This window comes from Oncorhynchus keta, unplaced genomic scaffold (assembly GCF_023373465.1).
Source record: "Oncorhynchus keta strain PuntledgeMale-10-30-2019 unplaced genomic scaffold, Oket_V2 Un_scaffold_3567_pilon_pilon, whole genome shotgun sequence".
NCBI lineage: Eukaryota > Metazoa > Chordata > Actinopteri > Salmoniformes > Salmonidae > Oncorhynchus > Oncorhynchus keta.
In genome coordinates, this window is record NW_026290921.1 from 135001 (window position 1) to 162163 (window position 27163).

General features: G+C 43.6%; 1 protein-coding gene and 1 long non-coding RNA gene across 19 annotated transcripts in view; both read right to left on the bottom strand.

The window, feature by feature from the left end:
• LOC127928728 (uncharacterized) overlaps nucleotides 1-4969 on the bottom strand; it is a 5786-nt gene extending 817 nt beyond the window's left edge. Inside the window, exons 1-6 of one of the 15 annotated variants that reach the window (XR_008132020.1) lie at nucleotides 4269-4969; nucleotides 3999-4111; nucleotides 3289-3502; nucleotides 1537-2855; nucleotides 988-1225; nucleotides 1-937 (exon numbers count right to left, since the gene is read on the bottom strand). The exon at nucleotides 1-937 is cut by the window's left edge and continues 817 nt beyond it. This is a non-coding gene — a long non-coding RNA (uncharacterized LOC127928728). Of the gene's footprint in view, nucleotides 938-987; nucleotides 1226-1536; nucleotides 2856-3056; nucleotides 3209-3288; nucleotides 3732-3866; nucleotides 4244-4268 lie in introns of those variants that run through there. The other 14 variants (XR_008132021.1, XR_008132025.1, XR_008132018.1 and 11 more) reach the window with 14 other exon arrangements.
• LOC127928727 (protein kinase C alpha type-like) overlaps nucleotides 1-27163 on the bottom strand; it is a 303595-nt gene that overhangs the window by 120008 nt on the left and 156424 nt on the right. For all 4 annotated transcript variants that reach the window (XM_052516022.1, XM_052516023.1, XM_052516024.1 and 1 more), the window contains exon 3: nucleotides 6887-6969. In XM_052516022.1, the coding sequence (XP_052371982.1) occupies nucleotides 6887-6969 (83 nt within the window). The remainder of the gene's footprint in view (nucleotides 1-6886; nucleotides 6970-27163) is intronic.

Below are 27163 nucleotides of genomic sequence, written 5' to 3' on the forward strand. Positions count from 1 at the left end.
AAGGACAGTGAGAGACCCATGACACCTGAGTCAAGGGCCGGTGGGCAGGGATGGATGGATGGATGGAGGAGTGAAGGGATGTGGAGGAGTGGAAGGATGGTAGTTAGTCATTCACACTGAGGTCAGGTGTGAAACAGCCAAGATTGTGGAGGATTCACCTCCATCCATCATGTTACTGTTCCTTCACTTCCATCATGTAACTGTTCCTTCACCTCCACCATGTTACTGTTCCTTCACCTCCATCATGTTACTGTTCCTTCACCTCCACCATGTTACTGTTCCTTCACCTCCAACATGTTGCTATTCCTTCACCTCCACCATGTTACTGTTCCTTCACCTCCATCATGTTACTGTTCCTTCACCTCCATCATGTTACTGTTCCTTCACCTCCATCATGTTACTGTTCCTTCACCTCCATCATGTTACTGTTCCTTCACCTCCACCATGTTACTGTTCCTTCACCTCCACCATGTTACTGTTCCTTCACCTCCACCATGTTACTGTTCCTTCACCTCCATCATGTTACTGTTCCTTCACCTCCACCATGTTACTGTTCCTTCACCTCCATCATGTTACTGTTCCTTCACCTCCACCATGTTACTGTTCCTTCACCTCCAACATGTTGCTATTCCTTCACCTCCACCATGTTACTGTTCCTTCACCTCCATCATGTTACTGTTCCTTCACCTCCACCATGTTACTGTTCCTTCACCTCCATCATGTTACTGTTCCTTCACCTCCATCATGTTACTGTTCCTTCACCTCCACCATGTTACTGTTCCTTCACCTCCATCATGTTACTGTTCCTTCACCTCCACCATGTTACTGTTCCTTCACCTCCACCATGTTACTGTTCCTTCACCTCCACCATGTTACTGTTCCTTCACCTCCATCATGTTACTGTTCCTTCACCTCCACCATGTTACTGTTCCTTCACCTCCATCATGTTACTGTTCCTTCACCTCCATCATGTTACTGTTCCTTCACCTCCATCATGTTACTGTTCCTTCACCTCCATCATGTTAATGTTCCTTCACCTCCATCATGTTACTGTTCCTTCACCTCCATCATGTTACTGTTCCTCCATCATGTTACTGTTCATTCACCTCCATCATGTTACTGTTCCTTCACCTCCATCATGTTACTGTTCCTTCACCTCCACCATGTTACTGTTCCTTGACCTCCATCATGTTACTGTTCCTCCATCATGTTACTGTTCCTTCACCTCCATCATGTTACTGTTCCTTCACCTCCATCATGTTACTGTTCCTTCATCCTCCATCATGTTACTGTTCCTTCACCTCCATCATGTTACTGTTCATGTTTCACCTCCATCATGTTACTGTTCCTTCACCTCCATCATGTTACTGTTCCTTACTGTTCCTTCACCTCCATCATGTTACTGTTCCTTCACCTCCATCATGTTACTGTTCCTTCACTGTTCCACCTCCATCATGTTACTGTTCCTTCCTCCACCATGTTACTGTTGTTCCTCCATCATGTTACTGTTCCTCCATCATGTTACTGTTCCTTCACCTCCATCATGTTACTGTTCCTTCACCTCCATCATGTTACTGTTCCTCCATCATGTTACTGTTCCTTCACCTCCATCATTTTACTGTTCATTCACCTCCATCATGTTACTGTTCCTTCACCTCCACCATGTTACTGTTCCTCCACCATGTTACTGTTCCTTCACCATGTTACTGTTCCTTCACCTCCACCATGTTACTGTTCCTTCACCATGTTACTGTTCCTTCACCTCCACCATGTTACTGTTCCTTCACCATGTTACTGTTCCTTCACCATGTTACTGTTCCTTCACCTCCACCATGTTACTGTTCCTCCACCATGTTACTGTTCCTCCACCATGTTACTGTTCCTTCACCTCCACCATGTTACTGTTCCTCCACCATGTTACTGTTCCTCCACCATATTACTGTTCCTTCACCTCCACCATGTTACTGTTCCTTCACCTCCACCATGTTACTGTTCCTTCACCTCCACCATGTTACTGTTCCTTCACCTCCATCATGTTACTGTTCCTCCACCATATTACTGTTCCTTCACCTCCATCATGTTACTGTTCCTCCACCATATTACTGTTCCTTCACCTCCACCATGGTACTGTTCCTTCACCTCCACCATGTTACTGTTCCTTCACCATGTTACTGTTCCTCCACCATGTTACTGTTCCTTCACCTTCACCATGTTACTGTTCCTCCACCATGTTACTGTTCCTCCACCATATTACTGTTCCTTCACCTCCACCATGTTACTGTTCCTCCACCATATTACTGTTCCTTCACCTCCACCATGTTACTGTTCCTTCACCTCCACCGTGTTACTGTTCCTTCACCTCCACCATGTTACTGTTCCTCCACCATATTACTGTTCCTTCACCTCCACCATGTTACTGTTCCTTCACCTCCACCATGTTACTGTTCCTTCACCTTCACCATGTTACTGTTCCTCCACCATGTTACTGTTCCTCCACCATATTACTGTTCCTTCACCTCCACCATGTTACTGTTCCTCCACCATATTACTGTTCCTTCACCTCCACCATGTTACTGTTCCTTCACCTCCACCATGTTACTGTTCCTTCACCTCCACCATGTTACTGTTCCTTCACCTCCACCATATTACTGTTCCTTCACCTCCATCATGTTACTGTTCCTCCACCATATTACTGTTCCTTCACCTCCACCATGTTACTGTTCCTCCACCATATTACTGTTCCTTCACCTCCACCATGTTACTGTTCCTTCACCTCCACCATGTTACTGTTCCTTCACCATGTTACTGTTCCTCCACCATGTTACTGTTCCTTCACCTTCACCATGTTACTGTTCCTCCACCATGTTACTGTTCCTCCACCATGTTACTGTTCCTCCACCATATTACTGTTCCTTCACCTCCACCATGTTACTGTTCCTTCACCTCCACCGTGTTACTGTTCCTTCACCTCCACCATGTTACTGTTCCTCCACCATATTACTGTTCCTTCACCTCCACCATGTTACTGTTCCTCCACCATGTTACTGTTCCTTCACCTCCACCATGTTACTGTTCCTCCACCATATTACTGTTCCTTCACCTCCACCATGTTACTGTTCCTCCACCATATTACTGTTCCTTCACCTCCACCATGTTACTGTTCCTTCACCTCCACCATGTTACTGTTCCTTCACCTTCACCATGTTACTGTTCCTTCACCTCCACCATATTACTGTTCCTTCACCTCCATCATGTTACTGTTCCTCCACCATATTACTGTTCCTTCACCTCCACCATGTTACTGTTCCTCCACCATATTACTGTTCCTTCACCTCCACCATGTTACTGTTCCTTCACCATGTTACTGTTCCTCCACCATGTTACTGTTCCTTCACCTTCACCATGTTACTGTTCCTCCACCATGTTACTGTTCCTCCACCATGTTACTGTTCCTCCACCATATTACTGTTCCTTCACCTCCACCATGTTACTGTTCCTTCACCTCCACCGTGTTACTGTTCCTTCACCTCCACCATGTTACTGTTCCTCCACCATATTACTGTTCCTTCACCTCCACCATGTTACTGTTCCTTCACCTCCACCATGTTACTGTTCCTTCACCTTCACCATGTTACTGTTCCTCCACCATGTTACTGTTCCTCCACCATATTACTGTTCCTTCACCTCCACCATGTTACTGTTCCTCCACCATATTACTGTTCCTTCACCTCCACCATATTACTGTTCCTTCACCTCCACCATGTTACTGTTCCTCCACCATGTTACTGTTCCTTCACCTCCACCGTGTTACTGTTCCTTCACCTCCACCATGTTACTGTTCCTCCACCATGTTACTGTTCCTTCACCTTCACCATGTTACTGTTCCTCCACCATGTTACTGTTCCTCCACCATATTACTGTTCCTTCACCTCCACCATGTTACTGTTCCTCCACCTCCACCATGTTACTGTTCCTCCACCATATTACTGTTCCTTCACCTCCACCATGTTACTGTTCCTTCACCTTCACCATGTTACTGTTCCTCCACCATGTTACTGTTCCTCCACCATATTACTGTTCCTTCACCTCCACCATGTTACTGTTCCTTCACCTCCACCATGTTACTGTTCCTTCACCTTCACCATGTTACTGTTCCTCCACCATGTTACTGTTCCTTCACCTTCACCATGTTACTGTTCCTCCACCATGTTACTGTTCCTCCACCATATTACTGTTCCTTCATCCCCACCATGTTACTGTTCCTTCACCTCCACCATGTTACTGTTCCTTCACCTTCACCATGTTACTGTTCCTCCACCATGTTACTGTTCCTCCACCATATTACTGTTCCTTCACCTCCACCATGTTACTGTTCCTTCACCTTCACCATGTCACTGTTCCTCCACCATGTTACTGTTCCTCCACCATATTACTGTTCCTTCACCTCCACCATGTTACTGTTCCTTCATCACCACCATGTTGCTTTTATCTGTATCAAGTCTCTATCTTGGTCCTTCTAGATCAGTGAAGATGAGGAAATAGAGAAGGAGAAGAAATAGAGGAGGAGAGGAAATAGAGGAGGAGAGGAAGAAATGAAGAAGGATGGAAACCAGTCTGAGAAGTGATGAGCACCAGTAGCAACCATCTTGCACTATTTTAGTATTCAGACAGGGCTGTCGCCTGTGCAACACTAAGTCCCCTGTTCTGTTTAAACAGAGCCCAGTGACTGGGTAGAGGCTGGACTGGGTACACAGAGCCAGCAGGAAACAGGCAGGCCTAAACAGGCTTGACAGGAGGGAACACTCACAGCCAGCAGCAACAGGGGTCCAGTGTGTGTGTGTGTGTGTGTGTGTGTGTGTGTGTGTGTGTGTGTGTGTGTGTGTGTGTGTGTGTGTGTGTGTGTGTGTGTGTGTGTGTGTGTGTGTGTGTGTGTGTGTGTGTGTGTGTGTGTGTGTGTGTGTGTGTGTGTGTGTGTGTGTGTGTGTAAAATACAACATCAAGTTGTAAGTTGTTCAAGTAGACAAAATGTTCAACTCAGTAAGTAAACAGTGGTTATCAAAAGTCATTATCCACACACTCAAATCATATTAGCAGTGTTTATGTCTGACACATTTACACGTGATGGAACAGGGTGTGTGTGTTTGTGTGTGCTTGCTTGCACAAACTGTGTGTGTTAATGTGTGTGTGTGTGTCTGCTAAGGAGGGAACAGTCTCGTTAGCATGCCTTCCACAAAAACCAACAGCAAAACAAACATTTTAAAACGGTTCTGATGGTTATTTGATTTCTTCATCCATAATCCTCAGTTACATGATTATACGGTAATTGTCCCAGTCCTATTTCTGATAGCCCAAACACTCACTTCTAATTGGCTGGCTGTGTGTGTGTGTTTGTGTTTGTACATGACTGATCAAAGTGTAGACAAGCAGCACTGCCCAAATGGGACAGAGGGGTGCTTGTGTAGGGGACCGTCAACTAGATTCAGCCACGGGCTGATTTCTTCTTCAGCGAACATAATTACAAAGAATTTGTAGACTGCAAATTGACCGCAAGAAGCCCAAACAGATATATTATTGGACTAAAACATAATAATTTCAAACCTTGCTTACATTTGTATACGATCACATACTGTATATCTCTCTATTATGGATGGGAATGCTTTGGGCTGACAGTTGGGGAACCCTGAAGCAGCCTATACTGCTCTGAGTGTGTGTGTGTGTGTGTTCTAAGTGGATCTATGTTTGTGTTTAGTCCGGCTTGCATGCCAGGCCACAGTAACACGCCCTAAACAAACATCATCATCCTAATCATCATGGTCACAGCGTAATCACACACACACACACACACACACACACACACACACACACACACACACACACACACACACACACACACACACACACACACACACACACACACACACACACACACACACACACACACACACACACACACACACACACACAGAGTCAGAACACAGCGTTGCGGGTATGCTTGCCTTCCACAAACCAGAGCCACTTATCTAACCAAGGACACACACAGGCCTGGGGGAAGTAGAGAGGGACATAGGAACTGACTGAGTGTGTACAGGGTCACACACATCCTAAACAGAGCTGCCCTCCATCAAGAAACACTTTGCCCTAACAGGCTCTGAAAGGGGATGTATGTGTGTGTTTTGTGATTGAGTGTGTGTCTGTGTGTGTGTGTAGGGACGATGGGGAGGGCCTGTGTTTGGCTCGCACATTGGTCCTCCTCATTAAAACAAACAAGTCAAACAATGCTGTTCATACATTACACACACAGTTATTTTGAGACAGTTTTCAAAGACATTTGTCATACAGCATTTGCAGAGAGATGCTGGGAAGATCAAAGTCAGTGTGTGTGTTGTGTCAGTTTGAGACATTTGCTAATGAGACAGCTAAAATTGACTCCTCCTTATTTACACAGTGTAAGGTGTGTTTGTGTCCAACATAAAGCACCCAATAATGCATGCAGAGCAGAATTAGGCCGATTTCCGCTAATTATCAAACTTCAGAAAAGAGCAGCAAGATTTGTGACCTGTTGCCACAAGAAAAGGTCAACCAGTGAAGAACAAACACCATTGTAAATACAAGCCATATTTATGTTTATTTATTTTCCCTTTTGTACTTCCACTACTCGCACCTTGTTACAACACTGTATATAGACATAATATGACATTTGAAATGTCTTTATTCTTTTGGAACTTCTGTATGTGTAGAGAGAGAGGGGTGGGGAAGAGGAGAGAGAGAGAGAGGGGGTGGGGGAAGAGGAGAGAGAGGAGGGGGGGGGGGAAGAGAGAGAGAGAGAGAGAGAGAGAGAGAGAGAGAGAGAGAGAGAGAGAGAGAGAGAGAGAGAGAGAGAACTCACATCTGTGTCGGGGCCTTTGTCGGCTCCAGGGCAAGAGAAGGTGACAAACTCATGGCACCTTTTGTGGACCACAAAACAGCACACTGTAGGAGAGGGTAGAAGAGACATGGACAGTTAGATGGTAATCAGGAACATTTCCCTATCTTTCTCCCTTACACATGACATGTAAACACACAACATACACACACACCATGACCAATCTAACTCTCCCCACCTCCCTTCCCCAGCCACCCTCACCCTCCTCCCCTCCAGGAGAGCATCCAAACCGAACACAATGGGTCATCCAGTCATCCTCTATACACCAGCTCCAGGCTGCAGCCAGCAGTCATTCAAAAAGTGTCATCCAGGGGGATCACATGACCCTTGAACGAGATGGCCGTGTGAACTAAGAGCTCCGCACAAGTAGATTCCGATTCCTAATCTTACCTCCACTTCAAGTTTAAACTCCTTTAGCTTTAGTAAAAAAGTAATGATGGCTACAAAAGGCGACACTACAGACATAGTGTCACTACAGACACCTGACATCAACATAACAAGATAAACGCGGGTCGCCTGGAGGAGGCAGAGGGGCGAATCCTATCCATGCAAAACTTATTGACAGATGCCATGGAAACAATAGCATATGCTAAAAAGAAAATAGAGCATCTGGAAGAGAAAACAGAGGACCTGGAAAACAGGGGGCAAAGGAATAATTGTGTTCTATTAAATCTGGGCTGAAAAAGAAGAGGGAAACATGCCACTGATCCCCTACCTGCGAGACAAACTTCCAGAGTGGCTCCACCTGTCCACCGACAGGCCCAAAGAGAGAGCTCACCGGGCAATGAGGCTCCCACCAGCAGCCAGACAACCATCGCGCCCAATCACCATACGTTTCCTGAAATTCACCGACAAGGAACGAGTCCTACAGGCGGCGAAAATCAACACCATCACAGTGGGAAACGCCAAACTCACTTTACACCAGGACCTGTCAGCTGGAATACGCCGAAAGCGCCAAGAGTTTGACGAAGTGAAGAAATACTCCATTGACCGAGGTATCTTCAGGGGATTCAAGTACCCAAACGAGCTCAGGATTCTTCACCAAGGAGCCTTGCGACACTTCAAAACTCCCAAAGAGGCAAAAAGTTTTTTGAAAGATAATCCTGGCCAATGAGAAATGGACCAATGACTAAATGTGATTAATGCCATTACTAAAGGAGGTAAGACAACATATTGCCGATATCCAAAGACCCACCCGCCCCGCTAAATGTTATTATAGCCGTCCAATCTATATTTATGTTCCTTTAGCTGAGAGGGATAGGCTCTATAGCCTAACCTAGGCCTACTAACGTTTCAGCCTACTTTTATTTGCCCTTTTCTTTGCTATTATTACTTGTGGTTCCCTATGTCCCTTGCGGGCGGAGAGGAGAGGATGAGGCATTTCTTTGGTGGGGAGAGACTGAGCGGGGGGGTAATAGATCCATCGGGATGTGTTGAGTTGTTTGGGAACTCGGCTGGGGTGTTCAGAGATTGTTATTTTATGTACACCATTTATTTTCCTTTTAAGTGATAGCAGCTGTAACTATTATCCACTTTTACCCAGCGATGACTTGCACTAAAGTTCGATGATCGTTCGATGACGATGACTAGTACCTTAAATCTATTGACATGGAACTGCCATGGTCTCGGTCATGCAGTAAAACGGAAAAAGATACTATGTGCTCTAAAAAAGTAAAAAGCAGACATTGCGCTATTACAAGAGACACACCTCTGTGATGCCAAACATGCCAAACTCCGCAGAGCTTGGGTGGGACAGGTGTATTTCTCATCTTTCAAATCAAACAGTAGAGGCACAGCCATACGTATCCATATGAATGTTCCATTCATAATTGACAAAAACATATCTGATCCAGAGGGGAGATTTATTTTGATAACTGGGTCACTGTATGGTCAACCAATTACTATCTTAAATATATACGCCCCTAACACAGATACTCCTGCTTTCATGACAAAAATGATAACCCTGTTCAATTAATATTGTGTTTCCTTTGGTGTGGTGGCCGGAGATTTTAATTGTACCCTTAACCCAACCCTAGACAAATCATCTCAAGTCCCCACCACAAATCCTAGATCTGCAAAGATGTTGAACTCTCTTACTAAAGAGATGGGACTGATAGATATCTGGAGAGAGACTAATAGCTCATCTATGGACTATACATACTACTCTAATGTCCATAACACCTACTCCCATATAGATTACATTTTTATCCCAAAGAGTTTCATAAATTCAGCCACGTGTACAATTGGACCCATAGCACTTTCAGATCACGCCTTTGTCCACCTCCGCTTTGACCTCTGCAAAAACATCCCGAGGTCAAAGAGCTGGAAATTCAACACCTCCATGTTATCAAACGAAGCGTTCCATACATTGGTAACTACATGGATAGACAACTACACACAAGACAACAAAGATTCTCTTGTTTCTCCGGCCACAATGTGGGACGCTGCTAAAGCTACACTAAGAGGTCATCTAATTGCATATGCTTCCTCTAAGAAAAAAGCAATGGAAGCACACAGGCTAGATCTCGAGAGGGAGCTGGAATGCTGTGAAAAAGTACATAAACAATCCCCAGACAGCACCTCCTGGAGTCATCTTAAAGCAGCCAAAGCCAAACTGAATTTGGACTACACTCGGGAAATAAAAACAAGTTTTCTTTACTAAACAGAAATACCATAAGTATAGCAATAGGCCTAGTAGATTGCTTGCTTACCGATTTAAAAAAGAGCAGTCAGAGCATACAATCATGGCTATCCGAACAGCAGAGGACGAGGTCATATATGACCCAAAAAAGATCAATTTAACTTTTCATGATTTTTACTGCAAACTATAAACCTCTGAGAGAAAACACACGGAGGCAGAACTCCACTCTTTCCTTGAGGGAATCTCGCTACCTAAACTATCAGAGACCGACCAAGAAGATCTCAACTCCCCCTTCACTCCTGAGGTGATCCTGGAGGCAATTACCTCCATGCCACCTAATAAGTCCCCAGGCCCAGATGGATTCCCCAGAGAGTTCTACAAAGCTTGTTGGCCCCAGCTCAGCCCTATCTTCATGCCAATGCTGGAGGATCTTTGCAAAAACGGAGTTCTCCCAGACTCAATGCACACAGCTCGCATTACAGTGCTGCTTAAAGAAGACAAGATCCTGCTCGTCCTTCCAGCCCATAAGCTTATTGGATTTCGACTACAAAATAATTACCAAATTGCTTGCCAAAAGACAAAACACTCTTCTTCCCAAAATAATAAAAGCAGACCAAACTGGATTTATTAGAGACAGATACTCTTCTGATAACATTTGCCGTCTTTTTGATATTATTGATCAATTAAATGCACAGACGACCCCTGTCCTGCTGGCTTCACTGGATGTGTTTGACAGGATGGAGTGGAGCTTTCTGTTTTACAGTCAATATGGGCCCAAATTTGATTAAAACCTGTTAGGGCTCATGCAAATTTTCGCAGCTTTTTGTTAAAAATCGCGCAACATTTCAGTGCCCTGCTACTCATGCCAGGAATATAGTATATGCCAATGATAAGTATGTGTGTATAGAAAACACTCGGAAGTCTCTAAAACTGGTTAAATCGTGTCTGTGGCTATAACACAACGTGTTTAGCAGTAAAAATCCCTCGAAAAACTGTTCTCCAAAAACACAAAAAATATATTAATCCGCCAGTCAATGAATTGGTCAAGGCGACTGCAAATACATGAAGCCGTAATGTAAACGCCTACAGCTTCCACACGATGTCGCCAGTGCTGGCATTTTGAGCAGACTTAATCCTTGGTTCTATTACGTTTTACCCTTTCCGGTTTCAGTCTCTCAACAGGATGTTATTAAGATGGAAAAGATGGCCGTTGATTTCCAGACTAGCTGCTATCGAATACAGATCGCCCCGTGATGAATTGTATAGCTAATTAACATTTATTAATACCTAAAGTTGGTTTAGAAAAGTAGTTTGAAGTGTTTTGTAAAAGTATATAGGCACCTTTTGTCATTTTAAAAAGTGACGTTGCGTCTTGTAAAAGGGAATATTCCTGGATCAGACCGGTCTTCAGAAAGTGACATTTTGGCTATACAATGACGGATTTAATCGGGAAAAAGACCCAATTGTGATGTTTATGGGATATATAGGAGTGCCAAGAAAGAAGCGCATCAAAGGTAATGAATGTTTTATATTTTATTTCTGCGTTTTGGGTAGCGCCGGCTACCGCAAAATCAGTAGTTTTAGATGAAGTTCCAGTACTTTGGGGGTGCATGCTATCAGATAATAGCTTCTCATGCTTTCAGCCGAAAAGCATTTTACAAATCTGACTCGGTAGCTAGATTCACAATGAGTGTAGCTTTAATTCAGTACCTTGTATGTGTATTTTAATGAAAGTTTGAGTTTTATCAAAAACTATACGTGGCGCACTTGAAATTTCCGCTGATTTGATCCCCACAGCGGGAGCTAGTTCCTAACAAGTTAAATGGGTCAAATCACTATACTCTCATCCAAATGCCATGGTGACTACTAACGAACTGAACTCTGACAGATTCCCTCTGGAATGGGGCACAAGACAAGGGTGCTCGCTGTTGATAAGGAGCAATCCAAGTATTATGGGTGTCTCTGCAGGCGGCCTGCAGCACAAGATTTCGCTTTATGCTGATGATGTCTTGCTCTACATATCCAACCCTGAGAAATCCCTCCCTCCCATTTTAGACACAATTGCTCAGTATGGCAAGTTTTCAGGTAATAAGATCAATTTTAACAAATCCACTGTCTGCCCTCTTAATATTACACTCACCAGCTCTATGAAGACACTATGGCCTTTCCAGTGGAAGACACAGGGGTTTCAATACCTTGGGATCTTCATAACACCAGATCTGAATAGCCTTTTCAAGGAAAATTATCTCCCACTCCTGGAACTCCAAACCTGGATCTCCCTCCCAATTAGCTTAGTAGGAAGAATTAATGTCATCCGTATAAACATCCTCCCTAGACTGAACTATTTATTTCAGATGATCCCATGCTATCTCCCAGTTTCCTTTTTCAAAACAACTAACCAAAGCATCACCAAATTTATGTGGGGCAATAAAAAACCTAGGATCAAGTTTTCCACTCTATCAAAACCTGAATCTAAAGGTGGTCTTGCCCTTCCCTCCCTTCAATTGTACTACTGGTCTGCCCAAATCCACAACATGCTAACATGGATCACAAACAGACAAGAGTCAACATGGATTCAGATAGAAGCCCAATCCTGTGGTCCATTGCCCCTAAGCTCAATTATATTCATTAATAACTTTAGTGAAGTGGGCAACATAGCCAAAACCTTTGTGATTTACAGCACCCTACTAGCGTGGAGGGACTGTAAGAAATACCTGGGCATTTCCTCACAAATATGTTCTCACTCACCTATAGTAGGCAACCCAGTCTTGCCAAAAGCCCCGAGGGATGCCAACTTTAATGTTTGGCATACTCTAGGAATCAGAACCTTTTCAAGAGCTCTGCGGTAAATTCAATGTGCCAAGATCCCATTTTTAAAAAAAATCTTCAAATTAGACATGTAATTTCCTCATTTACTTCCAAGAGGAGGTTTAGAACTCAGTTGAATGTAGTTGAAACCCTTCTTGTCACAGCACAATCCATTAAAGGTGAAATATCTTATATCTATTGACTTTCTGAGAAAGGAGGCTCCTCCTTTACTCCTTTGAAAATAATCTGGGAAAAGGATCTAGGTCATTCAGTGATGAGTTATGGGCGTTATGGGCGAAGGTTTGCGACAGGGTATACTGCTCCTCTACTAATGTAAAAATAAAAGAATCTAATTTTATTACAATCCTTTGAGACTCCATAGAATGAAAACAGACATGTCTCCTAACTGTAAAAGATGTACCTCTGAAAGTGGAACCTATATGCATGTATTTTGGAGCTGTAGAGAGATTGCCAGATTCGGGCAAGCTATACATACTGCTGCACAGAAAATACTAGATGTACAGTTTAATATGACCCCGTGTATCTATCTTCTTAATGCCCAGCAGGACTTTGTTCTTGATCCTGACAGAGAAAAGTTGCTTATGACTATTACATACTTTGCTAAGAAATGTATTTTTCTATTGTGGGCCTCTAATACCCCTCCTAAATTTAAGATGTGGATTGACCAGATTGTTGACTTTCTCCCTCTTGAACAGCTCACTTATGACCTCCACAAGAGACAGCCCAAGTTTGATCGACTCTGGTCTCCACTACTCAACTATATTTCAAATTGGACAGAGTGAATGGGGAGATTAGGGAAATGAGCAGATACATCGTGTAAGGTGCTGTAAAATCTAAAAACTAATTATTTGCTCGTCATCTCAGCGAAGACTAGAAATAGCTAATAAGAACCTCGTTAGTGCTGCTGCAAGTTTTATATATATGGTTATTTTTTAATTGTTCTTTGTGTGTATGTGTATGTACATGTATGTAGGATATGTGTGTGTATGTACATGTATGTAGGATATGTGTGTGTATGTGTATGTACATGTATGTATGTAGGATATGTGTGTGTGTGTGTGTGTGTGTGTGTGTGTGTGTGTGTGTGTGTGTGTGTGTGTGTGTGTGTGTGTGTGTGTGTGTGTGTGTATGTATGTATGTATGTATGTATGTATATATAGAGTGGGGCAAAAAAGTATTTAGTCAGCCACCAATTGTGCAAGTTTTTATACTGATAACAAGTTCAAACAGGTGCCATTAATACAGGTAACGAGTGGAGGACAGAGGAGCCTCTTAAAGAAGAAGTTACAGGTCTGTGAGAGCCAGAAATCTTGCTTGTTTGTAGGTGCCCAAATACTTATTTTCCACCATAATTTGCTAATAAATTCATTAAAAATCCTACAATGTGATTTTCTGGATTTTTTTCCTCATTTTGTCTGTCATAGTTGAAGTGTACCTATGATGAAAATTACAGGCCTCGCTCATCTTTTTAAGTGGGGAACTTGCACAATTGGTGGCTGACTAAATACTTTTTTGCCCCACTGTATATATATATATATAAAATAACTATTATTTATTATTATTATTATTATTGTTTTTTTAAGCCTGTCACATCTGTGAATGTGGAATGTGTTGTGTTGGTTGATTTGAAAAACAAGAAAACTTAATAAAACTTTAAATTGAAAAAAAGTGCCATCCAGAGAGATACATTTACATTTACATTTAAGTCATTTAGCAGACGCTCTTATCCAGAGCGACTTACAAATTGGTGCATTCACCTTATGACATCCAGTGGAACAGCCACTTTACAATAGTGCATCTAAATCTTTTAAGGGGGGTGAGAAGGATTACTTTATCCTATCCTAGGTATTCCTTAAAGATGTGGGGTTTCAGGTGTCTCCGGAAGGTGGTGATTGACTCCGCTGTCCTGGCGTCGTGAGGGAGTTTGTTCCACCATTGGGGGGCCATTGCACGGATTGAGGGAGACAATATCATCCTGTCGGATGTTCAGACTCTGCTTGCAGATGTAAGAGAAGAAATCCGTATTGCCCTGCCGACTTCACTGTTGCTTCAAGCAGAGGAAACTGCAGTTCTGAAATACATCAAAAAGTGTGAAGACTTCTGCATGAAGCCCAAACACGCCGCAGTGTACATGTTGGACCCCAAGTATACTGGCAAGAGCATCCGCTCTGGTGCAGAGCTCAACAAGGCCTATGGTGTCATCATTACTGTGTCTCACAACCTTAGCCTGAATGAGGGCAAGGTTCTTGGCAGTCTGGCAAAGTACACTTCCAAGTAATGGCTTTGGGATGGAGATGCAATATGGCAGTCGTGCCAACATATCTCAAATCAAATCAAATTTTATTTGTCACATACACATGGTTAGCAGATGTTAATGCGAGTGTAGCGAAATGCTTGTGCTTCTAGTTCCGACAATGCAGTAATAACCAACGAGTAATCTCGCTAACAATTCCAAAACTACTACCTTATACACATAAGTGTAAAGGGATAAAGAATATGTACATAAAGATATATGAATGAGTGATGGTACAGAGCGGCATAGGCAAGATGCAGTAGATGGTATCGAGTACAGTATATACATATGAGATGAGTATGTAAACAAAGTGTCATAGTTTAAAGTGGCTAGTGATACATGTATTACATAAAGATGCAGTAGATGATATAGAGTACAGTATATACGTATACATATGAGATAAATAATGTAGGGTATGTAAACATTATATAAGGTAGCATTGTTTAAAGTGGCTAGTGATATATTTTACATCAATTCCCATCAATTCCCATTATTAAAGTGGCTGGAGTTGAGTCATCTCATCAGCCACCTGGTGGAAGGGACTTTGTGGATCTGAGGCTCTTTCTCCTGTTGCCTCCATCATCCTCCAAATCACACCAACATCAGCTGCCTCAGAGCGAAACTGGTCCTTGTTTTGGAACACACACACCAAAGTATGCAACAAGTGGACCAATACAAGGGTTGAAAAATTGGTTGCCATCCGGGAAAATTTGAGGTTTTTGAGCCTGACATCGAGCCATCCTCAACAGGGTTGGAAAGTGACAGTGAAGATGAGGCCTCAGAGTCTGATGTTCAAGAGATAGATATTGAGGAGGTCCAGGGAGAAGACATGGAAGCCTGAGAGGAAGACAACCAAAGTTTTAGTTTCTAAACTATCATTTTACAGATGTATGTTGAAAACGTTTTTGGGAGATGCGATGGATCATTGGGGATCATTCAATAATTAATTTATTTTGTTGTTCAGTGAAATCATCCCATGTGAAGAGACAAGAGCCAACTCATTTAATTAAGTCAACTCAATTCGTAACTAAATTGTTTTTTAATTTCTATTGGAAGGATTTAATCATTTGAAATTATGTCTACTTATGATAAGGTAAATATATCCAATGCAAAAAACATCTACATTTAGATGTATTAATTTGCATATATTTACGTTAAATCCTATATATTCCTGTTAATTCCCAAATATTCCCATGAATTCCCACGAAAAGTTTCCACCTGTGAATATTCCCCAAAATGTGCAACCCTAGTTGTAACCACTGCATTAAATATATCTCTATGGTTATAACAGTTTTAATCATTCCTGTAGAACAGAATTCCATCGGGGGTACGCCAAATAAAGATGTGATAAAAATTTGTACAAAAATTGTACAAAAAAGTACTTTTACTTTTACTTTTTAAACTAATTCTTCACACTTTCAAACAGTTCAATTTTATTTTTTCCAACAGGAATATACATCTGGGTGAGTTTTTCTCTCTCGACTGAGTAGCCTCGTTTCTCTGCCAAAAATCTGGTGTTCAGCGAAATAACACAATGTCAAATACAGGTAGCCTAGTCAAATAATTAACATCCAAACACATTAACCGTTACTCTCTTGCTGGAATTTCACTAACAGTCCTTATGTAACCAAACGTAGCTGCTGCTCATTCCGTTTGCTCGAAAATGGTTAAATGGTTTTAAAAAAGTAAGGCCCATAGAGACACATGCTACTACCAGCAGTACTACACCTGCACCTGTCGACGACACAGGTTGTTCTGCTTCCACAAGCACATCCAATGCCAGCATCAGTAATTCTAAATTTGTTTTGACATTGCAGGAGATGTTTTGAAACTATTACGGCATGGCATACAAGCCAGACGTGGCGGGCCTGGCACAGCTCCTGGTAAATGTCCGTTACTTTTTTGGGGGGTCGATTAAGGAAGACTTCCTCTTCTGCAAACCACTGGAAACTAGGACTGGGCAGCTTTGTGACATCAAATGGACTTTGGTGGTCAAGATGTGTTGGTATCTGTACTGATGGCGCAAAAGTCATATGACAGGGAGACATAGTGGAGTGGTAACGCGCGTGAACCACTGCTCCCGACGCCACTTGGGTACACTGCAGCATTCACCGAGAGCCTCTTGCTGCCAAGGGAATGCCTGACAGCTTGAAAGACGTTTTGGATACTGCAGTGAAAATGGTTAACTTTGTTAAAGCAAGGCCCCTGAACTCTCGTGTATTTTCTGCACTATGCAATGATATGGGCAGCGACCATGTAACGCTTTTTCAACATACAGAAGTGCGCTGGTTATCAAGGGGCAAAGTAATGACTCAGTTTTTTTTTAAATTGAGAGACGAGCTTAAAGTTTTCTTTGATGAACATAATTTTCACTTGTCTGACCGCTTGCATGACGACGAGTTTCTCACACGACTGGGTGCGCAATTACGCAGGTACGTTCCCGAAACGGATGACACAAACAACTGGATGGTTATCCCTTTCATGCCCTGCCTCCAGTCCACTTACCGATATCTGAACAAGAGAGCCTCATCGAAATTGCAACAAGCAGTTCTGTGAAAATATAATTTAATCAGAAGCCATTGCCAGAGTATCCTGCCTTGGCGAATCGTGCTGTTAAGACACTGATGCCCTTTGCAACCACGTAACTACAGTATGTGAGAGTGGATTCTTGGCCCTCACTAGCATGAAAACGATATACAGGCACAGACTGTGTGTGGAAAATGATTTAAGACTGAGGCTCTCCAATACAACCCAACATTGCAGAGTTATGTGCATCCTGTCAAGCACACCCTTCTCATTAACCTGTGGTGAGTTATTCACCATTTTCGATGAACAAATAAAGTTTTATATGTAAGATGGCTAAATAAAGAGCAAAATTATTGATTATTATTATATTATTATTTGTGACCTGGTCCTATAAGAGCTCTTTGTCACTTATCACGAGCCGGGTGGGAAGTGACAAAAACTCACAATCATTCTTATGTTTAATAAATGTATCATATAGTGTGTGTGTGGCAGGCTTACAATGATGGCAAAACACAACATTTGAGAGTGCGCTGACCCTTGCGAGAGGAGGTATGTACGTACGTACGTGCGTGCGTGCGTGCGTGCGTGCGTGCGTGCGTGTGTGTGTGTGTGAATACGTTTCTTTGGGAGTCATGGTGATGATCAGCAGTCCTGGTCAATACCTCTCTTAAAGAAAGGGGAGGATAAGCAAGACAATTACCAAGCAAATCAATAATGCATGTTTTGGGAATGACTGTGCACAGCAGTCACTGTGGAGTGTGCATGCCATCAGTTAATCTCTGGCAGTTAGCACTGTGTATCTATCTGTAGGCTGTTGTGTAATTGGACAACTGGGTGCTTTTAAAAGTTGCTGAGTCCTGGTATACAGTATACAGTGGAACAGAGGTAACTACCTTCAATCAATTCCCTCTGAAATTTGAGAGCTCTCCAACATTGAGAGACTGATAGTCAACCAACATCATTACCATCATTACCACCACAACCATCACCACCATCACCACAACAACCATCACTATGATCACCACCATCACAACCATCATCATCACTACCACAACCATCACTATCATCATCATCATCACCACCATCACCACAACAACCATCCCCATCATCACCACCACCACAACAACCATCACTATCATCACCACCACAACCATCACTATCATCATCCCCACCACCACAACCATGATCATCATCATAACCATCATCATGACAACCACCACATCATCATCATCATCATCATCATCATCATCATCATCATCATCATCATCATCATCATCATCATCATCCCCACCACAACCATCAACATCATCATCCCCACCACAACCATCATCATCATCATCATCATCATCATCATCACCACCGTAGCCATCATAATCATCATCCCCACCACCACTACAACCATCATCACCATCATAACCACCACAACCATCATCATCACCACAGCCATCATCATCATCATCCCCACCACAACCATCATCATCATCACCACCACAGCCATCATCATCATTATCACCACCCCAACCATCAACATCATCATCACCACCACATCCATCCTCATCATCATCATCATCACAACCATCATCATCATCACCACCACCATCATCACATCCTCATCACCACCACCATAACCATCATCATCATCACCACCAACACCACAATCATCATCATCATCAACAACATCGTCATCATATCTGAATCTCTAAGTGTGTAGTATGCATCAGAGATGTTTCCATGGTAATCTGCTGGTTTCTGCTGAGAAGGGGAAAAGAGAATGAATTCATCTTCCTGAGTAATAAAGGTACAGAAAAAAAGAGTATAAATAAAAAGCTCAGCGAAAATCTTCCAGTGTGATTTATTCCTGCTCGCTCTGTGTCACCACCTCCATTTGTCATGTCCACATCAGGTAAACACAGAGATGAAAACACACACACGCCCCACTACTGTGATGGAAGGCATAACAAACACAACCTGCTACTGTGATGGGGAGCATAACAAACACACCCTGCTACTGTGATGGGGAGCATAACAAACACACCCTGCTACTGTGATGGGGAGCATAACAAACACACCCTGCTACTGTGATGGGGAGCATAACAAACACAACCTGCTACTGTGATGGGGAGCATAACAAACACAACCTGCTACTGTGATGGGGAGCATAACAAACACAACCTGCTACTGTGATGGGGAGCATAACAAACACAACCTGCTACTGTGATGGGGAGAATAACAAACACACCCCACTACTGTGATGGGGAGCATAACAAACACAACCTGCTACTGTGATGGGGAGCATAACAAACACACCCCACTACTGTGATGGGGAGCATAACAAACACAACCTGCTACTGTGATGGGGAGCATAACAAACACACCCTGCTACTGTGATGGAAGGCATAACAAACACACCCTGCTACTGTGATGGGGAGCATAACAAACACACTACTGTGATGGGGAGCATAACAAACACAACCTGCTACTGTGATGGGGAGCATAACAAACACACCCTGCTACTGTGATGGAAGGCATAACAAACACACCCTGCTACATAACAAACACAACCTGCTACTGTGATGGGGAGCATAACAAACACACCCCACTACTGTGATGGGAGCATACCTGCTACTGTGATGGAAGGCATAACAAACACACCCCACTACTGTGATGGGGAGCATAACAAAACACACCTGCTACTGTGATGGGGCATAACAAACACAGCTACTGTAATGGAAGGCATAACAAACACACCCTGCTACTGTGATGGGGAGCATAACAAACACACCCTGCTACTGTGATGGGCATAACAAACACACCCTGCTACTGAGCATAACAAACACACCCTGCTACTGTGATGGGGCATAACAAACACACCCCACTACTGTGATGGGGAGCATAACAAACACAACCTGCTACTGTGATGGGGCATAACAAACACACCCTGCTACTGTGATGGGGAGCATAACAAACACACCCTGCTACTGTGATGGAAGGCATAACAAACACACCCTGCTACTGTGATGGAAGGCATAACAAACACACCCTGCTACTGTGATGGGGAGCATAACAAACACACCCTGCTACTGTGATGCATAACAAACACACCCTGCTACTGTGGGAGCATAACAAACACAACCTGCTACTGTGATGGGGAGCATAATAACCCTGCTACTGTGATGGGAGCACACCCTGCTACTGTGATGGGGAGCATAACAAACACACCCTGCTACTGTGATGGGAGCATAACAAACACACCCCACTACTGTGATGGGGAGCATAACAAACACACCCTGCTACTGTGATGGAAGGCATAACAAACACACCCTGCTACTGTGATGCATAACAAACACACCCCACTACTGTGATGGGGAGCATAACAAACACAACCTGCTACTGTGATGGAAGGCATAACAAACACACACCCCACTACTGTGATGGGGAGCATAACAAACACAACCTGCTACTGTGATGGAAGGCATAACAAACACACCCCACTACTGTGATGGGGAGCATAACAAACACACAAACACAACCTGCTACTGTGATGGGACCTGCTACTGTGATGGAAGGCATAACAAACACACCCCACTACTGTGATGGAAGGCATAACAAACACACCCTGCTACTGTGATGGGGCATAACAAACACACCCTGCTACTGTGAAGCATAACAAACACACCCCTGCTACTGTGATGGGGAGCATAACAAACACACCCCACTACTGTGATGGGGAGCATAACAAACACACCCCTGCTACTGTGATGGAAGGCATAACAAACACACCCTGCTACTGTGATGGAAGGCATAACAAACACACCCCACTACTGTGATGGGGAGCATAACAAACACAACCTGCTACTGTGATGGAAGGCATAACAAACACACCCCACTACTGTGATGGGGAGCATAACAAACACAACCTGCTACTGTGATGGGGAAGCATAACAAACACAACCTGCTACTGTGATGGAAGGTGACTACTGTGATGCATAACAAACACAACCCCTGCTACTGTGATGGAAGGCATAACAAACACACCCTACTGTGATGGAAGGCATACTACTGTGATGGGGAGCATAACAAACACACCCTGCTACTGTGATGGACTGTGAGGCTACCCTGCTACTGTGATGGGGAGCATAACAAACACACCCTGCTACTGTGATGGAAGGCATAACAAACACACCCTGCTACTGTGATGGAAGCATAACAAACACACCCCTGCTACTGTGATGGAAGAGCATAACAAACACACCCCACTACTGTGATGGGGAGCATAACAAACACACCCTGCTACTGTGATGGAAGGCATAACAAACACAACCTGCTACTGTGATGGAAGGCATAACAAACACACCCCACTACTGTGATGGGGAGCATAACAAACACACCCCACTACTGTGATGGAAGGCATAACAAACACAACCTGCTACTGTGATGGGGAGCATAACAAACACAACCTGCTACTGTGATGGGGAGCATAACAAACACACCCCACTACTGTGATGGGGAGCATAACAAACACAACCTGCTACTGTGATGGGGAGCATAACAAACACAACCTGCTACTGTGATGGGGAGCATAACAAACACAACCTGCTACTGTGATGGAAGGCATAACAAACAACCTGCTACTGTGATGGGGAGCATAACAAACACACCCACTACTGTGATGGGGAGCATAACAAACACAACCTGCTACTGTGATGGAAGGCATAACAAACACACCCTGCTACTGTGATGGAAGCATAACAAACACACCCTGCTACTGTGATGGAAGGCATAACAAACACACCCCTGCTACTGTGATGGAAGGCATAACAAACACAACCTGCTACTGTGATGGGAGCATAACAAACACACCCCACTACTGTAATGCATAACAAACACACCCCACTACTGTGATGGGGAGCATAACAAACACACCCTGCTACTGTGATGGGGAGCATAACAAACACACCCTGCTACTGTGATGGAAGGCATAACAAACACAACCTGCTACTGTGATGGGGAGCATAACAAACACAACCTGCTACTGTGATGGGGAGCATAACAAACACACCCTGCTACTGTGATGGGGAGCATAACAAACACACCCTGCTACTGTGATGGGGAGCATAACAAACACACCCTGCTACTGTGATGGGGAGCATAACAAACACAACCTGCTACTGTGATGGGGAGCATAACAAACACACCCTGCTACTGTGATGGAAGGCATAACAAACACACCCTGCTACTGTGATGGGGAGCATAACAAACACACCCTGCTACTGTGATGGGAAGCATAACAAACACACTACTGTGATGGAAGGCATAACAAACACACCCTGCTACTGTGATGGGGAGCATAACAAACACACCCTGCTACTGTGATGGGGAGCATAACAAACACAACCTGCTACTGTGATGGGGAGCATAACAAACACAACCTGCTACTGTGATGGGGAGCATAACAAACACAACCTGCTACTGTGATGGGGAGCATAACAAACACAACCTGCTACTGTGATGGGGAGCATAACAAACACAACCTGCTACTGTGATGGGGAGCATAACAAACACAACCTTCTACTGTGATGGGAATAACAAACACACCCCGCTACTGTAATGGGGAGCATAACAAAGACACCCCTACTACTGTAATGGGGAGCATAACAAACACCCCCCACTACTGTGATGGGGAGCATAACGAACACACCTTGCTACTGTGATGGGGAGCATAACAAACACACCCTGCTAAAGTGATGGAGAGCATAACAAACACACCCCACTACTGTGATGGGGAGCATAACAAACACACCCCACTACTGTGATGGGGAGCATAACAAACACACCCCACTACTGTGATGGGGAGCATAACAAACACACCCCACTACTGTGATGGGAAGCATAACAAACACACCCCACAACTGTAATGGGGAGCATAACAAACACACCCCACTACTGTGATGGGGAGCATAACAAACACACCCTGCTACTGTGATAGGGAGCATAACAAACACACCCCACTACTGTGATGGGGAGCATAACAAACACACCCCACTACTGTGATGGGAAGCATAACAAACACACCCCACTACTGTGATGGGGAGCATAACAAACACACCCCACTACTGTGATGGGGAGCATAACAAACACACCCCACTACTGTGATGGGGAGCATAACAAACACACCCCACTACTGTGATGGGGAGCATAACAAACACACCCCACTACTGTGATGGGGAGCATAACAAACACACCCCACTACTGTGATGGGGAGCATAACAAACACACCCTGCTACTGTGATGGGGAGCATAACAAACACACCCTGCTAAAGTGATGGAGAGCATAACAAAACACCCCACTACTGTGATGGGGAGCATAACAAACACACCCCACTACTGTGATGGGGAGCATAACAAACACACCCCACTACTGTGATGGGAAGCATAACAAACACACCCCACAACTGTAATGGGGAGCATAACAAAGCAAAACAAGGTTGCTATACTCCTGTCAGGGGAATTTAGCAAAACAAGGTTGCTATACTCCTTTCAGGGGAATTTAGCAAAACAAGGTTGCTATACTCCTTTCAGGGGAATTTAGCAAAACAAGGTTGCTATACTCATGTTAGGGGAAGTTAGCAAAACAAGGTTGCTATACTCCTTTCAGGGGAATTTAGCAAAACAAGGTTGCTATACTCATGTTAGGGGAAGTTAGCAAAACAAGGTTGCTATACTCATGTCAGGGGAATTTAGCGAAAAGCCTATTTGCAACTCACCTCCTTATTGCCTTTCCATGTTCTTTGTCATTTGTTGCACTTGCATTATGTCTATGAATCACATGATTATGAAGGCATAGGTGTATGAAAATGCAGTCTTTGTGATGTAATAGTCTATTCATGATAAGTATTAAGCTTTATGTTTTGTGTGGACCCCAGGAAGAGTAGCTGCTGCTTAAGAAGTAGCTAATGGGGATCCTAATAAAATACTAAATCACACGCACACACATATACCAGGGTTTCAGGAAAATGTGGCGCTGGACATTTGACTGGCAACATACTAATTTACCAGACATTTGAGAAATGTACCGGAACCATATGCATTGGGTGCTCAGAATGACAGAAATCACATTGAGAATATGGTAATTGATATTAACAGAACATGCAAGTCGAGGATGCAACAATGTGCACTTTTTAACATAGAATAACTGTCCACATTTACTTTTCCTCAGCCAACAAGATGAGTAACGAACAGCAAAATCACTCGCCTATGTCAATCTACTATAGTAGAAACGTTTAGGCTACCTATTCTATTGGTCAGTGTGTTGAGAAAGAAATAGCCTATTCCAAACAGACTCTGGGACAGTTGTGGGATCATATATCCCAAATTCATACAACCATTAGGCCTAGGCTACATAAAAAAAACATTGAAAAGCAATGAGTGTGATGCAATGAGCTCCGATTGGGAAAAGGAGTTTTGAACGTTTATCCAACTAGGAATTCCAACTCGGGAACTCAGGCCTCTCTCTAGACGTCAGACTTTCCAACCTGAAGATCACTGACGTCATGATTTACAGGAGTTCCCAGTTGTCTTGAAAGCACCACAAGATGCTGCAGAAGCAGCTCATGTGCTGTTACAGATTTTCCACTCAATGGCTCTGTATATATATGCCATAGCCATGTGATAAATAAGATACATAAAGAATATATGCCAATTTAATTCCACTAAATTATGCAAATTGACCTATAGACCGATAAACATGACCAGTCAAATGTATTTATATCGAATGTTATTTCCATCAATAAATAGGCTACTTTTTTTCTGAAAACCCTGACACACACACACACACACACACACACACACACACACACACACACACACACACACACACACACACACACACACACACACACACACACACACACACACACACACACACACACACACACACACACACACACACACACACAATCTATAAGGTTTTGTAATCCATTATCCCATTCCTCCCACAAAAAACCTTTCCACAGCTTGTGCTGACTCCAGGTATTATTCTACTAATTAACTGCCAATTTGACAGTTATTCAGTGTGGCTTTCTTCTTCTGTGTGAATGCAGATCATATGTTCTCTTGGGTGATATTTGCAGGGTAAATATCAGAGGATATGGTTGTAGCCTAGCTACCATGGAGATGAGAGAAATCTCTGGAACACTCTGTGGGGTAACCCTGGAGATAGAGCACTGGGGCTTTGATCTAAGCTTAGAGTCAACAGCTACAGCTTCCAAGGCTAATAAAGGTCTTTTGTAATCAATGTTCCAATTATATTTGTGTCCCAAAGTGGTCCATTAACATTGCGTGAAACATTGTACAACAGGTGGATAACCAAGAGGAGGTACAGACACAGCAGTGTTAATAAATTCTGGTCCTGGGGACCCACATGGTGTGCATGATGTTGTATCAGCCAAGCTCTCTTAGCTCAAGGTGAAACAGATGTGTTAGAACTGATCTTCCAAGATGGCGTAGGAGTGGGATGTCTGTTTTGATTGTCTTGTCACATCCCTTGTATATATTGTTTTTTCTTCGTATATTTGTAATATTTTTCATCTAATTTTCAATCTATGGACTGAACATACTCTCCTGCAACGCGCCTCACCCAATGTGGTATGGATCTGCTATTTTTTACACTTTAGAACCGGAACCCCCTTCAGAAGCTAGCCAGCTAACTAGCTACTAGCTAGTAGTCAGTTAACCATTGCTAGCGGTCATCACCGTTAACTCGGACATCTGCCAGCCTCAGCACGGTCAACTCCTGTCAGCCTGAACAGCGCGATATCAACACAGAGCTTGCCGGACTGCTTTTCTGTTCCACATCTCCTGATTCCTACCGCAAGCTCTGAACCTTTACTCCGGATCATCGCAGCTAGCTAGATGCTATCCGAATGTCTACTTGTCTACTTACTTGTTTTGGCTCAATATGCCTTTACTAGCCCCCCACACATGAGGCATAAATGGTGCCTCTAGAGACAAAACCTCTCTCATCATCACTCAATGTCTAGGCTTACCTCCACCGTACTCACATCCTAACATACCCTGTACATTATGCCTTGAATCTATTCTTCCACGCCCAGAAACCTGCTCCTTTTACTGTCTGTTCTGAACGCACTAGACGACCAGGGGCGGAGTTGCAATCTACAGCAGAGATAGCCTGCAGAGTTCTGTCATACTATCCAGGTCTGTGCCCAAACAATTCAAGCTTCTACTTTAAATATCCACCTTTCCAGAAACAAGTCTCTCACCGTTGCCGCTTGTTATAGACCCCCCACAGCCCTCAGCTGTGCCCTGGACACCATATGTGAATTGATCGCTCCCTTCTTTCTTTAGAGTTCGTACTGTTAGGTGACTTAAACTGGGACATGCTTAACATCCCGGCTGTCCTACAATCTAAATTAAATGCCCTCAATCACACACAAATTATCAAGGAACCTACCAGGTACAACCCTAAATCTGTAACCATGGGCACCCTCTTAGATATAATTCTGCCCAACCTGCCCTCTAAATACAACTCTGCTATCTTCAACCAGGATCTCATCAATCACTGCCTCAATGCCTGCGTGCGTAATGGGTCAGCGGTCAAATGACCACCCCTCATCACTGTCAAACGCCCCTTAAAACACTTCAGCTAGTACGCCATTCCAATCGACCTGGCCCGGGTATCCAGGAAGGATATTGACCTCATCCCGTCAGTAGAGGATGCCTGGTTGCCTCTCCATCTTAAATAAGCATGCCCCATTCACCCCGGATTTGACTGCCCTTGACCAGCACAAAAACATCATGTGGAGTTCTGCATTAGCCTTGAACAGCCCCCGCGATATGCAACTTTTCAGGGAAGACAGGAATCAGTATACTCAGTCAGTTAGGAAAGCTAAGGATAGCTAGAGCATCTCCTCCCAGCTGCACACTGCACTGAGGA